The following is a 16875-nucleotide window of genomic DNA, read 5'->3' as shown; positions in this document are numbered from 1 at the left end:
TGAAGAGCTACGGGGAGTACTATGGGCATACCAAATAACGGCCAAATAAAGAATGGGGGAGACACCTTTCTCTCTCATATACGGAGCAGAAGCATTGATCCCGGTATAAGTAGGAGAATCTGTCATGAGATATTTCTGGGCAGACGAAGAAGCAAACAACGAAGCATTAATGATTATATTGGAGCTACTTGACGAACTCAGGGACTTGGCACATATAAGGATGGTGGCCCAAAAACAGAAAATGGAAAGATATTACAATAGAAAAACCAATCTACGACATTTCAAATTGGGAGACTTGTTTTTAAGGAAAGTAACTCAAAACATCAAGTAACTTAACTCGGGAAAGCTAGGTCCGATGTGGGAAGGCCCCTACCGGGTTTCAGTTGTCACTGGGAAAGTATCATAAGAATTGAAAAACCAAGACGGAGTAAAGTTTCCGAGCAACTGGAAAGTGGCACACCTCAAAAAATACTATTGCTAATGAGCACTGCCTATAATGAAAGTATGTGCTGCACTCTTTTTCCCTTCGTCTAGTTTTTGTCCCAATTGGGTTTTTCTGGCAAGGTTTTCAATGAGGCAATAACGAAAAGCATACTACAAAGGAAACATCGTCAGCAAAAATAAGACCTTTAAACAACAAGGCATGAAAGTGGAGAACTTCTACGGGACAGTTGGAAAATATTTTGCTTGGTAGCAAAGTTCCTAACGAGAAGTAAAGTTTGCTATCGGGTCAAAGATTACTCGAACATTCATGAGTGCAAACCACTAGGGGTGGTTAGATAGTAATTGGCTCTATAGCAAAGTTCCTAATGGTAAGTGAAGCTTGTTGTCGAACCAAAGATTATCCAACCATTCATTAGTGGGATATTCAAAGAAGCAAGATTTCCAGTGTTCAAATTTGCATTCTTCACAATCGAACACTGGGGGGATAGTATAAGAATACAACAACATAAATACCGCACAAGCGGGGACTTCAAAATCCAGAAACAAAGATGTATCATCAGGACCAGGGACTACACGGCCAGCCCCACAGAAATAAGTTGTACAAATTAGCCACAAGTAGTGGCAATTTCTTTCTAGCACAACGAATGCTTATGTACTGCTTATGTAAAAGTGAAAGGAATAAAATAAAGTCCTTTTATTTTTATCTTGTTTCTTTCTGAACGATGAATTAATTTTATCATTTAAAAGTTAAACAAGTAATTCAAATGCTAGTGGTGGAATGAACAGTAGATGTCCTCTTCAAGAGCATCACAAATATAAGAGGGCCCTCTCTTATGAAACTCTCACAGTAAAGGGTTGATTCCGGAAGAATTTATGCCCAAAATCTAAATGTTATTGGAGCAAAATTCACCTGACGCGTTGCATAATTCGACGCAACGAGAAAAACTTGTGCAATACTTAAACAAAAAAGTACTTCTATATAAAAACATGTCAAGCAGCACAAATACAAAAATATGAAGTAAAAAAATGCAAAAAGCTAAACTACTGCATCCCCAGAATCCAGGGAAGAGAAACATTTGTGCCCCTAGTAGAAGTAGGTGGATTTGCTGTCGGATCGAGATCTTGACCTTTGTCATCATCCCCTTCAAGTTCTTCTTCATTTCTCGAGAATTCCGAACCGAAACCAGAAGAGTTAGTCATATCATATTGGACCGGGATACCCCTTCGGGCAATTGACTCCAGCTCACGGGCCTTGGTGATTTTGGCATCAAAGTCAATGACACTCGCTTTGGCCTCTTCCAAGGTTTTTCTCCTCATGCTATAACTAGAATATATCTTTTCAACAGTGAAGGAAGTCGCTCGGCGCTGAAGCTCTTCCTTAAGCTAGTCAACCTCAGTCAAAAGGTTTTTCCGCTCGGATCTAGCAGCTTGAAGGCTAACATCAAGATCACGGATAGTGGAGTTAAAAACTTTATTATGCTCTATGACCTTCTTATACTTCTCCTCCATCGGGGCATGTTTCTGCTCCGCAGTAGCAGCCTCTTCACCTTTGGAGTTCATGGATGCTTCCAAATTATTTATTATTTCAGTAGAGGCAACCTCACGATCGGTAGTAGCAAGAACACCATTCTAGACCTCGGACCACTTTGCCTTGGCCTCTTGAAATTTGTACCCTTAATTTGGCGGTCTCTTGGATGAGGGTAACTACTTATTGCTCGCTCTGCTGCAACCAAGTCTCTAACTCAACGGCCTCGGTAGCTTTTGTTTCTAGTTTTGGGAGGCAAGCAGAAATTGGATCCCGCTCGGCCGACAATTGATCCCGCTTGGAGGTGAGTCTCTCCTTGTCAAGGATAAACCTCTTAAGGCCTTCAAAATCAAGGAAGTTAGCTTGAAAAACAAAGGTACAGATTAAAAATCGTGTCTTCCTGAAAGACTATATTTTATTCCTATCCTTCTCTGTTGCCGGAGGCTTCAGGTAATTAGCAAGTTCAACCAGCCAGGACAGCGGATGACATTCAGTAGAAACCGAGAGAGAGACGCTCCGCCTCCTCTGAGGATCTGCAAAGAGGACCGAATAGTTATGCCCCAAATTCCTATGGACTGGGACTGGGGAAGAGGGATATCCTCCTCTCGGACGACTGCGGCCAGTGGAGATGATGTAGTTGTTGCTGGTGGAAAAGGCAAAATTGGCAAAAAAGGAGATGAAGGTAATGGCTTTGCAGGTTGGGAAGCAGGTGTGGAAAACACAGTGCTAATTATTGGTTGCTCAACAACTGAAGACGTAAGAGGCTCGGTAGTCAGCCACGTAGTACTGGGAACAACGATTGGGGCTTGGTCGCAGGAGTTGGCATCCTCCACCATATCAAATCCCTGCTAGAGCGTTTGGCCGTCATCATCAATTGGTGTTATTAGCTCAACAGGTTGAGCACTCTGTAAAGCTAATAAAGGTCGACGTCTTCTCTATAGGGAAGCCCCTTTATCACTAGCTTCCCTATCATCATCCATCACCACAGTGGCTACATCAGGATCGGGCACGGCGCTCTTCACCTCTTTATTTTTGACCTCGGTCATAAAGGAATGTCGCCTTTTTGTTGCTTGTTCTCCGGTCGGGGATTCCAAGAAGAAGCACCTGCACAATAAGCAGATCTGATGGCACCCATTTAGGTAAAAGCCTCTTGCAGCAACCTCGCCGCCTCCGTGGAATCAGCCAAAACGTCCTCCTCAGGGATGGTAACAGAGCTCTGCGATAGATCTGAATTTGACAGAAATAGAAGTTAGTTAATTTTCTTATATGCTAGGCAGAAGCAAGATTAGTTCAAGGGTCGACTTACCATGATTTTTGACCTTTCACTCATATTTAAGGGCCAATTTTTCCACCGGCGGGTCTCAGGCATGGTAATCTACAGAATTTTTTAGACCCACTAATCCAAGCCTTCAAACCTAGGTGGTGTCCACTGAGTTGCTGAAATAATGAAATAAGAAAGGATCAGTGATAGCATAAGACAACCTTTAACCAGAATAGAGGAAAAACGTTGAACTTACGAGTACGATTCCATGATTCAGGGAAGGATGGATTTGTGGCCCGGATGATGTCCCTTGTGGCAACTACAACGAACCTCTCCATCCTTCCACGGTCGTTGCCATCATCTATGTTGGTGAGCAAAGCATGGTGACCACGTTTGCTGAAGTTTGCCATTCCCCCAGGAAAAATTCATGGGGAATAAAGGTTCATCAGTCGAGCCACTGAAAGCTCTTCTTGGGTCTCCTAGCATAGCCACCGAAGATAGGCTACCGTCTGCCACACAGAAAGGCTCACCTGTGCCAATCAGACCTGGTAACGGAAATAAAACTCCAAGAGTACAGAGTTAAGTCCCTCGCTCAATGAAAACAAGTCCAAAGTAAAGCGGTACGTATAAACATACATAAATACCTTCTTAGGGAAGGTTAGCCACTCCGCTAGATCGGGAGCAATGATGTCCAGATCATGGCAACCACAATCTTCATTCACATCAAGGATGCTAGATGAACGGACGAAAGAAAGATATACACCAACAGCCCATGTGCGGGAGTTAGCAGAAGGGAACTTCTCTTCGAAGTCCTTGGCCATAGTAAGACTTATGGGGATAATGGTGCTGACCGTAGGAGGAGCAATATCATCAATACTTTCGTTGTTCTTTGAAGAACTAGAGTTCTTGGAAGAAGAAGCCATAGTTAACAAAGGGAAATAAGGTTTTCTCTGAAGAAGGAGGTTGAAAGCAATAGTAAGTTGAGTAAGAAAGTTTGAGATAGTTTGTAAAATTATGAAGTGTTAAAAGAAGAAGATTGATGCTTATAAGTAAAGGAATAGGAGGCTAAAATAGTGACTATGATTACCTCGAGAACTGGCAAAAGGGTTGCTAAATTATCGGATGACGTATGTTCTGGGCATTATTTACAAAGAGACGTGCGTCTAATCAACCGTCAGAAATTTTTTAGAGGGGGTCAAAGAATTTTTCGCCAAGAAAGGTATCTTCATCAACTTCCCGGTGACATAAGGATGTGCCACCAGAAAGCAGGGGTACTATCTGTATAGGACAAAATATGTTCATATTAAATACTCACATAATAGAGCGGCACGTGGAATCGGAGACAGATGAAAAACAAGGCAAATAGAAATCGAATCCGGGGACAACAATCTCGGTTGTCCCCGAAGGGAATATTGATCATAAAGGCTTGCCACCGGGAACATTTAATGGAGAATATTCTATAGCATTAAGTACGTAGTCTGTTATAGAGAATATGGCATTCATAGTATGTCGTTATACATTATTCAAAGACACCATAATTGTCATTTAAGAGGAGCTTGATCTTAGGACTTTGTTCCCTATGTGCAATTATAAATAGTGAGCTCAACAACCATTGTAAAAAAAATCTGACAAACTTATGTGATATATTGTTCAAACCTCAATAAAAATTTCATTTTCTTGCTCATTAAGATCGTTATTATTGCCTTCGGAAGTTCTGTTCCCGGAACCAAGCTCTCTATCGTCATATCTCAATTTTAACGCTAAATCTTGTATTCTTACTTAATTTGGGATCAAATCGATTTCCTAGTCAATAAACTACGTATAAATTCAACTGTACCGTTTTACGGGTAAACAATATTAACATAAGCTAAGTTTTTAGAGTACTCAATAATTATATATCTTATTGAAGTGTACGATCCTTGTTATATTTGTAATTTTAGTTTTAAGAAATTATGTCTCATCACCTATGTCATTTTGTGCTTGTTCATGCAAATTCCATATGCTATAAATCCAACTGCTAAAATAAATTCAACAGTAAAGGTTCTGCTGGTGCTTCATTAATAACTAGGCGGCCCAAGCATTTGTATATGTAAAGACTTTCTCGTGGCCCTTATATTCCATAGAAAAATAATCAGACGTTATGTTAAACAGGAAAAAACAACTTATACAAAGATAATTAAAAAACAACAACAACATATCCAATGTATTTCTACACGTGGCGTCTTAGGAGGGTGAGGTATACGCACACCTTATTCCTACCTTAAGAAATAAAAATGTTGTTTTCGATAGATCCTTGGCTCAAGAAAAATATTTTCAAAATAAATTTGAAAAATACAAAGGTAAAAAGGTTAGACATCAAAATAATAATAATAATAATAATAAGAAAACCAATAAAAAAAAATTACAGTAGTAAAGAATGATTTGAATCATTGTTGCTTATACGCTAGACTAGTGAAGGTTGGCTCGTGCTGTATTATGTGACGCGAGAATATTTTGGTAAAGTTTCACAATATATCTATCTGTGAGATTTACTTTTATGATATATCTAAGTTTAAAAATTACAAGAAATATCCAAAAAAGCATTACACGTTGTACCTCCAAATCTTTCCATTTAACACATGGACAATCGCCATTTCAATTCATTTCGGGTATTATTACTTTCATAATCTTTTTGTATTCATATTTAATCTAGAAAAATGAAAGATTCATAATTAATACTCCGGCCATTTTATTTATGAAAAAAAATCGTTTATTTTACTGTGACATTCTTTTATTATAGATAGTCTAAAAATGCTAACATATTGTTATATAGTATTATAAAACTTTTTTGCTTTTCTTTCTTGCATTTCTAAGTATCTATATTTATAAATTTGATAAAGGGGAGAAGTACACCATTAGCTAATTTTAAGTGGATTTAGGATTTGAGGCTTATGGGTTCCTACCGTAATTTTAGATTAATATGTAATAATAACTGGGTTCACAGTTAGATATTTATAAATATTTAATAAATTTCTTAATATAAATACAGGGTCTATGCAAAAGTTACTGGGTTCCCGGAAACCCATATTCTATACTCTACGTCCGCCCTTGATTTTAAGACTATTGTTTAAAACCTAGTTGAAAATTAGTATAGAGATGTAATCACTTCCTAATTTAAGCAAAGGTCCACTTGATCTGCATTTTTTTTTTGGGGTTGGGGGGGGGGGGGGGTTTTAAACCTCCAATTCACAAGATGATATGGTGACGTCCTCCTTCAGGGTATATTACCTAACTATATTTTAAAAACTGATTAGGAAATAATCTAAGGTAGAACATTTTCTTGTTTAGTAGCAAAAATACCCTAATAATCGTAAAAAATCAGAAAGCTTAATACAGAATATGGGGAGCAGCTATGAGTTAGAGTTGGATAATTGAGGAATGGACACGTGATTTACAGTTGTAAAATATAAGTAGTAAATAAAAATTAGTTTAAATATTAGTAAGATATTTTGTAGCGTTATTTTTTCTATTCAAAATTCTGTGTCGTAAAAACAAAAAACAGAAAAGAAAAATCCTCTATTGTCTTGTAAATATCCTTTGTTATAGAGGGGAGGCGAATGTGATTTTGGAGGGCCAAAGTCCGTTGTATCTTGCACTGTTAGTTAGTCCGACTATATAAATATTTTTTGGTTTTTTTGTTTGCTAAATGCCATTGGTGAATATACCCCTACTGTTAGTAAAAGATATGTATGAGCTACATATCTTTTTAATCAATCACTATGTTCTATTTTAGCTCAAATAACCAAACTACCCTTTATATCCTAAGCAGGCATGTTGACCTGTTGCCTGCTTATTCCCCCTTATTAATAGTTAGATTAAAAAATAGAAAATAGAAAACATATTGATAGCCTTGTATATTATTTGCCAAAATATGGAGATGAGTAAAATATTTTCAGTATTCAAAGAGTAGTAGAGTACGACAATTAGGCGTGTATGAAAACAGACGAAGGAAAAAAGGAAATGAATCCTGTAAATTGAAAGGCTAATATAGAAAGAACGTGTTTAGGTTTGCTGCCTAACACCTTTCGTAAATAACCCGACAGCAATAATATGCGCCTAAAAGTGTAAATGTGACGTAAAAATAGCACGGTATAGTTAGTTTTCGGATTGGTCATTTAAAAATAGCCAATATTTACCAAGTTAATGAAAAATAGCCACTATTTTGCTGCAAGAGAGACCGGTCCAGCATAATATACTGGAGTTCGGTGCACCTATGTATGAACTACAGCATATTATGCTGGATCGGTATATTTTGCTGGCTCCAGTATAATATATTGGAAACTGGGGCACCAGTGCTCCAAACTCCAGTATATTATGCTGGACAAATATACTTGCTAGAACTTCAGTATATTATGCTGGAGTTCTAGTGTATTTATGTTGGAACTCCATCATATTATGCTGGAGTTCCAGCATACTTATCCCGGAACTCCAGTATAATATGCTGGAGTTCAAGTATACTTGTGCTGGAATTTCCAGCATAATATACTGGCATATTTTCCGGATTTTGAACAGTGTTTTCGCTCAAATTTATTTTTACATAAAAAGTGACTAAATTTCGATTACTTTTGAAACTGGACTATTTTTGAACGACCAGTTATAAATCTGATTATTTTTGAATTTCTCCCCCTACAGCTTCGGCCTTGTTATTATTCAGATAAAATAAAATGCATGCGTAGAATACGAACAACCAAGGAAAAAGAATTTTCTCGTACTATAAGTTATAATTTTACTCTCATTCAAGAGAAACAAATTTATTCCAGGCAGGACGTTCAAATATAAACGTGGCCCAAAGTTAAAGTTTAATATGAGACCTAAATATTTAAAAGAAAGTTATATGATATGTTTTTATTTAAAATTTATTTTTCTAGTTTTTTGAGATACAAAGTGTTAATAATTCTTTGTATAATCGATTTTCCCTAATAATTCATTTTCAATTGATAATATAGACAACTCATTTAATCTTTCTTGAGATTTGTTAATTTTAGATAAGATTTTTTAGAGCAATGGAAGTATAGAACTATTGGAAGCTTAAATTTCTGGAAGAAAGAAGGTGAGTAAGAATATTAAAGAAAAATACAAAAAATATGTAGGGCTTTTTGAAATATGAAGAGATTGGGAAAAGGAAGATTGACTTGGACAAATTAAGAAAGGGAGAGTAAAATTTTTATACGTTATTTAATGAAAGAGTAAGAAGTGAAAAATTGGAAAGTTGGGAAAACTATTCATCTCCCCATATTTAAGCAAGTCAAATTATTACTTTATTTATGTATCTAAAGATCTGTCTTTTTATTTATATTAAGAACTCTACTTTTGTATTAAAAGTACTTAATATTAATATTTTTTAAATACTGATAAACTTATTATTTTTAAAAAAATGGGGGCCCTAAAAACCTTACTGCTCAACGCATTAGCCGGCCCTGATTCCACGGCACGTAAAATATTTTATATTTGATCACTTTTATACTAATTAAATATAATTTTTTTGATAAATATCAATTGAACTTAAAAGATTGTAAAAATCATTTAATTTGAAGATTAAACTGATTATCTACTTAATTAATATATGCTGAAAGCTGGGATCCAAAAGACGTGTAACGACTCCGTACGAACTCGTCAGCTTGCTCACATATATAATTAATATATGTTGATATATTTTTTTTAAAACTACGTTCGCATATGATCAATGTGAATTAAAGTTTACTGATGATGATAAGAAAACTTAAAATATTTCAAGCTAATTGATATTTTACTTACCGAAGTATCGAACTATAGGTTTTTTTAAGTAAAATTTATATCTAAAAGACAAACTTTAACTTTTTAAACTTTAACTTCAATATTTTTCCAACTTCAACCAAAGTTAATATTGCCCAAAGCCACCAATTAATTTCATGATCTCCAAAACTTTCTTAGTCAATTTAGTAATTTCTCAAGTTGCATTACAAAAGGAAAATTGAAAGAAATGGAGAAAAATAAAGGGAATTTGGCGCTATGTATCAATTCAACCTATTAAATTGGCAGAATTAACATATTTCTTATTTACTTGTGTCAAATAATCAACAAATATATATCGCAATAATAATATGTAACATGTATTATAATTTTATTTTCTTCCTTTGTGTACGTCAAAAATATATCAAAATCTAAAATATAAAACTATAAATATATAATTGTTCATAATTATTGTCTCTATATCCAAATGTATAACATAAAAATAATTATATTATTTAGTATATATAATACATCAAAAATAAATGGAAGACAAATATAATTAAGAGTCACGCTATATCATATACACCAATAACATCATAAAAGATCACACTTTATCCATATAACACAAATTCCATTACACTCTAAAAATCATACTGGAAAAAAAAAAAAGCACACACAAATTACATACATGCCAAGTAAAAACCAGCTCCGGCGACGGCGACTGGAGAAATTCGCCGCCGGTAATGAACACTGAACAGTGGCAAAGAAAATGAAAGAAAAAAAACTTGGAAAATAACAGCCATTATTAAAAAAATCTGATTAAACTAATCACTTCTTGCCTAAGAAGTCACCGGCCATCTTAAGATAATCTGATCCTCCTTCAGATGCTTTCGCCGATTCACCATCTCCTGGTTTCAGAAATCCTTCGGCCATTTTCACGTATTGCCCATACCCTTCTCCCTTCTCTTCCGGTGCCGGTGCCGGTACTGGTGCCGGTGCCGGTGGTTCTTCGGTATCTGTGTCCAAGGATACATACAAGTCGTCAGAATACAAATCACTAAAAAATGACATTTTTTCTAAATTTGAACACAATTTAATTTTAATAACAAAAATTTTATTAATACACATGTTATAAATATTTAATATCACAAATTTAAAAGTCTTATAGCAACTTAAATATTATTGTATATTTTAAATTACAAATTTTCAAAGTCTTTGTTTGTTAATCTCAAACCATGTGACCATTAAAAAGTACACTCTTTGTTCCGATTTACATAAACACTCTTTCCCGTTTAATTAGTCCCAAAAAGAATAATATACATCTTTCTATACTTACTCCCCTCTATCATTTTTCAAATTTTGAGAGTCAAACACATTATTCATTGAATGCCATCTTTTCATATTTTTTTAAAATAATTTGAATGATTAATTATTGTAATTTATAGTAGTAGTTATCTTTTACATAATTTTTCAATATATAAGTAATACTTAAAAAACTTAAAAATTATATGTCCAAATTTATAATAAAAACTAAGAGTTTGAATCTCAAAATTTAAACCAAATAGCGTCACATACATTAGGACGAGTCAAACTTCGAACGGTGTTACATAAAATGGGACGATAAAATGGGACGACGGAAGAAGTAACAATTTAACCTTTTAATTAACTAATTCAATAATTTAACACTATACAAATATCTTATGACTTATTTTAGATTCCAAATTTCAAAATATTTCTTTTTTTCTTTGGCAAGTCCACTTATATATTACTCCATATATTGCGACAGAGAAAGTACTACTTAATTAAATTATCTTAACCTGCCGGTGCCGGCGGCTTTGTTTCTTCAGTATCTACTGCCGCCGGTGCCGGTGGCTTTGTTTCTTCAGTATCTGCTGCCGCAGGAGCCGGTGCCGGTGCCTTTGTTTCTTCAGTATCTGCTGCCGCCGGAGCCGGTGCCGGTGCCTTTGTTTCTTCGGTATCTGGTGCGGCTGCCGGAGCCTTTGCAGCGGCGGCATCGGTGGTGGTGGATGGGTTAGCAGAACCGTACTCGTGGAGATAAGTTTCAGCTTTTTCAACATACTGTCCAACACCTTGAGTTTCATCTAACTTTCCATATTTCTGTGCAGCGTCAAGAACATCAGCAGCAGCAGCAGCCACCTTTTTGTTATCGATCTTGCCGGAATCTTTGTTGAATTGACTTTGAGCTGCTTCTGCTAACACTTTAGCACTAGAAAAAAGGTCAGTAGTTGAAGCTTCCTCACCGGCGGTTTTCTTAGGCTCGTCGGCGGATTGACCGCCGGCGCTCTTAGCCAAAGATGAGAGGAAATTCATGATATTTTCTTGTGAAAAAGGAAGAGAATAAGTAACTGTGTTTTATGTGTTGGAGATTGGTTTGAATAGTGAGGAGGTTTATATTATGGAGTTGCTATATATAGAGGTAGCTTTTCGTTAAGTTTCATTATTGATATACCGACCAATAAATAGTGATTTTTCCCAATTCGGTAATACCACTTCAAGAAAGCAAAAATGCATTTTTCGTCCCTGCATTTTCGTTTAGATTTCAATTCGGTTCTTAAAAGTACTAGTACTCTACTATAAACCATTTACCTCTCTATATAGTTTGGTCTAGTCTTAAAAAATGTAATCAACTTATTTCTTTTTCAAATTGATAATGCGTTAATTAGTGCATCTTTCAATGACGTTACTACTTACTTTTTTTTAAAAAAAAAAAAAGAAGGTTTGAAATTTTTTTAATGGTGTTTGGTTAGGTAACAAAAAATATTTTTTGAAAAATTATATAATTTAGGCAAATATTATGAGAGACGGAATAGGTAAGGACAAATAGGATAATTGGTTAGGGTCTAGGGGCCAAGGTGGCGATGGCAAGGAGGATAATTGGTCAAGGTCTAGGGGCCGAGATGGCGGTGGCGAGGTTAGGGGTGGGGGTGGCGGGGTGAGGAGATGGAGTGAGAAAAATGATGGAAAAAGAATTTTGAAAAATATTTCTTCTTCTTTTAGTCGGAAATTTAGATGAAAAATATTTTTTAAAATAGTTAATCCAACTAAATACGAAAATATTAAAAAATAGTTTACTTCATACAAAATACACTTAAGTCTAACTCACTTTTCCCTATTATTTCTTTGCTAAATGAAGTCTCATAGGAATGTGTGTATCCTCCAATTGACTTGTAAAATGAGATTTCTGCTCATATGTACATATATGACTTCTCTAGTTCAATAATGAGTATTAAAGTTCCTTATTTGGAGACCCAAAAAAAAAAGAGCATGAAATAGAACTTTTAACAAAACCGTAGGGACTAAAGTTGAAATTATAGTAAACATATTGGAGGATATTGAAGATTTTTTCTTGGAAAGCATGGCAAGCCAAGACCCCCACTCTTCTAGTGGGGCCCATAACGTGACAGATCAAAATCAATAAGAGGATATGATTAGGTGTCGGCCACACACATTATACGCGACTTTTCCTCAAATAATTCAATTGTTTTCAACTAACAAAGCGTCAAAAAGGGCTCTATGACTGTGAGTAAGAGCAGTGTAGTCAATCTGTCAAAAATAATTTATTTTGAAAAATATTTTTTTTTAAAAAAAATTCAAAATAATACTTTATATTTAATCAATTTATTTGAATAGTGCTTTTTACAAGTTCATTGTATTTGCCCAATCTTTTAAAAAATACATTTAAATATCAAAAAAAAAAAAAAGGACACTAAAAGTTCAATTTGCGATTAGTATTATTTTGAAAATATAAATTAAAACATTTATTATAAAAGAATTCAAATTAAAATATTTATTATAAAAGAATTCAAATTAAAATATAAAACGTAACGAAAAAATATAAATTAAAACTCCCAATCAATATTAAATATATTTATTTCAAAGCAATAACGTTAAGTGTTTGGTATTATTTATTGTTTATATGATAATTTAAATATATAAAAATATATCATTCAACATAAATTTAAAATCTACTCGTAGGAATTAAAGAAAGAGAATAAAATATGATTAAAATAAAAATAGAAAAAATGTATAATATAAATTTTAAAAAAAAAAGGAAAAGAAAAAAATATTGAATTAATGAGGGATAATTTAAAAACTATAAATTTTATTGTAAGGTTATATTTGTCTTGAATAAATTAGTTTTCTGCTTCTTAGCTTTTCCTACTGCTCAAAAGTACTTTTTCATTTTAGTCAAACACCTTAAATTTTCTAAAAAGTATTTTTTTGACAAAACAAAAAACTTTTGAACTCCTAGCAGTGTCACGATACCCAATGGATGAAAATTTCTATAGAGCTTATGACTTGTACTATCGGTTTTTGGGATTGTAAAATTATATAGAGATTTCTATTTCGAAATTGCTCGATGTTAGTTAAATATCAGTTAATATTAAACTTACCTTGTCACGACCCGGATTTTTCACCCTCAGGAGTCGTGATGACGCCTACTCGTAGAAGCTAGGCAAGCCACTAAACATAGAAATTTCTAACTCCTTCATTTTTAATCCTTTTTAACAATCTGAATTAACCGGTATCCAACATTTAGATATTAACGATAAATGAAATCAAGCAGAAGACTTAATCTAATATAATAACCAAGACCAGTACAATAATGACAACACACTTCTACCCGGAACCTGGTGTCACAATATCACGGACGGACTAAGATTACTATAACAAATGTCTGAAAGAAATACAATCTGTCTCGAAATCTAATAAAAACAGAGTATATAATAAAGTAGAAGAGAACGTCGGGCCTGCGGACGCCTGCTGGACTATCTCGGGATCTCTGGCTGGACTAAAGGCAGGCTCCCCAAGTGCTACTATCCAAAAGCTGCTCCGAAATCTGCACATAGTGCAGAGTGTAGCATCAGCACAACCGACCCCATGTGTTGGTAAGTGTCTGGCCTAACCTCGGCGAAGTAGTGACGAGGTTAGGACCAGACTCCAGATAAACTTGTGCAGTTATATAATATACAGCGGGAAATAAATAAGAATAAACAATTAACATGTGAAGGGGTACATGCTACGGGGGAAATATCGAATCCAGCAGAAACTTAAGAGAAATATGAGAGAACAATTCAAGATTTACAACAAAACCATAATAACACTGTTGTAGCGCGCAACCAAATTCCTATCATTTAACACTGTTGCAGCGTGCAACCCGATCCATTTATATCACTGTTGCGGCGTGCAACCCGATCCAATATAACATTGTTGCGGTGTGCAACCCGATCTAATATAACATTGATGTAGAGTGCAACCCGTTCCATATATAGTATTGTTGCGGCGTGTAACCGGATCCAACATAACATTGTTGCGGCGTGCAACCCGTTCCATATATAGTATTGTTGCTGGGTGCAACCCGATCTAACATAACATTTATATACCTCTAGCAACAACCATACCAAGAGTCCCGACAAGGGATCAACAATAAGCTACACTATCCCGGCAAGGGATTCGACAGTAAAAGTAAATACGTTCCGGCAAGGGAGAAACAACTATAACCAATCTTAACCCAACTTCTACTCATCTCAGCTAACACCAATACTCAATCATAAGTAATTTCCACGAAAACAAACTTAATCCTTGCTCAATATCGAGAATCATCAATAGTACTATTTAAGAACACAAAATAAATTGCAATTTAAGACTCACGGTCATGCTCGACACCAACGTATAGATACTTGTCACCATGCCTATACGTCGTACTCAACAAGAAGCAAATAGCAAATAGGACACAACTCCTAATCCCTCAAGCTAAGGCTAGACCAAGCACTTACCTCGAACTTCCACGGCCAACTCAAGCCTCAAACACCGTCTTTCCTTTTGAATTTTACTCCAAATCAATTGTATCTAGACATAATCGACTTAATAACATCAATAAACGCTAAAAAATCCAATTCCAATGCTTAATTATAGCTTTCCCATCATTCTTTCCAAAAAGTCAAAAAATGACCCCGGGCCCGCTTGGTCAAAACACGAGGTTCGGACCAAAATCCGATCACCCATTCACCCACGAGCCCGAATATATATTTTGTTTTGAAATCCGACCCCAAAACGAGGTCAAATTCCCAAATAATCAAAAAGCCATAACTCTACCCAAATCCCTAATTTTCTACCCTCAATCTCATGTTTTAGGCCTAGAAATCTAGTGGGTGTTGATAAAAATGGAAGAAAACAAGCTTAGGATTACATACCTATGAAGTTATGGTGAAGTTCCTCTTCAAAAATCGCCCAAGAGGTGTGGAGAAGATGAAGTTTATGAAAAATGGTGGAATTCCCGTAATACATTCTATTTTTGGAACTTAAAATAACTGGGCGAATTTGCTCTATGCATTCGCGACAGGCTCATCACGTTCGCGATGAGCTAGGCCTCAGAGACCTTCGCGTTCGCGAAAATGGGCTCGTGTTCACGGAGAACTAACTCCTCGAGCCTTAGCGTTTGTGTCCAGGTGGTCACGTTCGCGTAGGTATAATACCCCCTGCCCAGGCTCATAAGCCATCACGTTCGCGTATGCTGGGTCGCGTTCGCGAAGGGTATCCCCCCTTAGCCTCGCGTTTGCGTCACCAGCTTCGCGTTCGCGAAGAAGAAATTTGGCACCTGGGAGATTTGCCTTACGCGTTCGCGAGTGTGCCCACGCGAACGCGAAGAAAAGAATCCTTGGGCACTGAATAGCAAAAACCTGCAACTTTTATGAGTTCAAAAACCTTCTAAACACACACCCGAGCCCTCGGGGCTCCAAACCAAACATACGTACTAACTTAAAAAATCATATGAACTTATCCGTGCGATCAAATCGCCAAATTAACCCCTTAAACAACGAATTAAACCTCAAAATCAATGAAATATCTCAAAACTTCTTAAAACATCAAATTTTGCATTTAAGGTCCGAATCACGTCAAACGGATTCCGTTTCTAACCAAACTTCACAGAATTATCTTAAATCATATATAAGACTTGTACCAGGCGTCGGAACCAAAATACGGGTTCGATACCAACATGTTCTAATCAAAATTCATTTCCAAATTCTTTAAACAATTTCAGAAAATAATTTTCTTTAAAAATTCATTTCTCGGGCTTGGGACCTCGGAATTCGATTCCGGGCATACGCCCAAGTCCCAAATTTTCCTACGGACCCTCTGGGATCATCAAATCGCGGGTCCGGGTCCATCTAACCAAAACATTGACCGAAGTCAAATTAATTCATTTTATAGTCGAAATTTATCATTTTTCATAGATTTTCACATATAAGCTTTCCGGCTACGCGTCCGGACTGTGCACATAAATCTAGGTGATGCTAAAAGAGGTTTTTAAGGCTTCAGAACGCAGAATTAAATTTAAAAATAAGTGATGACCTTTTGGGTCATCACATACCTAGTCCCTAGGGTGGCAAATGAGTGGGTTGGGTTGAATTTTTACGGGTCAAGATAGGTTAGGTCAATAAATGGGTCATTGTCCAACCCAGCCAAAAGTGTACTTGGGCTAAGATGGGCTAAACAATGGGTCATAACCCAACCCGCCCAACTTGAGCCATGTGTTAGAACCATGCACATCTTGCATAAAAAAAGTCTTTTACCGTAAAATGTGTAAGTTGAAAAAACAATTGGAGGTGGAGGTAGGGGTGAGGTTGGGGGTGCGTGGGTGGTGCAGAAAAAAATAGAAAATTGAAAATACAAAAAAAGGTAAAAAAATTTTGGGGGGGAGGGGTGTAGGAGTAAGGTGGGTGGGTGGTGCAGAAAAACAAAAGAACATAAAATTGATAAATTAAAAAAAAAAGTAAAGTTGGGGCAACTAAATAAATTTCTATATAAGTTGAGTTGAGGTACCTTTTGTTTTGAGTAAGTTTCATGGGTTCTATTTGGGCTGCTTAATGGGTGA

At 35.8% G+C, this 16875-nt stretch overlaps 1 protein-coding gene across 1 annotated transcript; it reads right to left on the bottom strand.

The window, feature by feature from the left end:
* Positions 1-9572: 9572 nt before the first annotated feature.
* On the bottom strand, positions 9573-11428 carry LOC104231816 (nodulin-related protein 2). The gene is made up of 2 exons (XM_009784872.2): positions 10796-11428; positions 9573-9994 (listed from the first exon to the last, which is right to left on the bottom strand). Exons 1-2 carry the CDS (start codon positions 11307-11309, stop codon positions 9807-9809), a joined length of 702 nt encoding a protein of 233 aa, XP_009783174.1. The 5' UTR covers positions 11310-11428; the 3' UTR covers positions 9573-9806.
* Between the last annotated feature and the right edge of the window lie 5447 nt (positions 11429-16875).

This window comes from Nicotiana sylvestris, chromosome 10, assembly GCF_000393655.2.
Source record: "Nicotiana sylvestris chromosome 10, ASM39365v2, whole genome shotgun sequence".
NCBI classification, from domain to species: Eukaryota; Viridiplantae; Streptophyta; class Magnoliopsida; order Solanales; family Solanaceae; genus Nicotiana; species Nicotiana sylvestris.
Note: the sequence above shows the minus strand (reverse complement) of the source record. Positions and strands in the feature narration are given on the sequence as shown.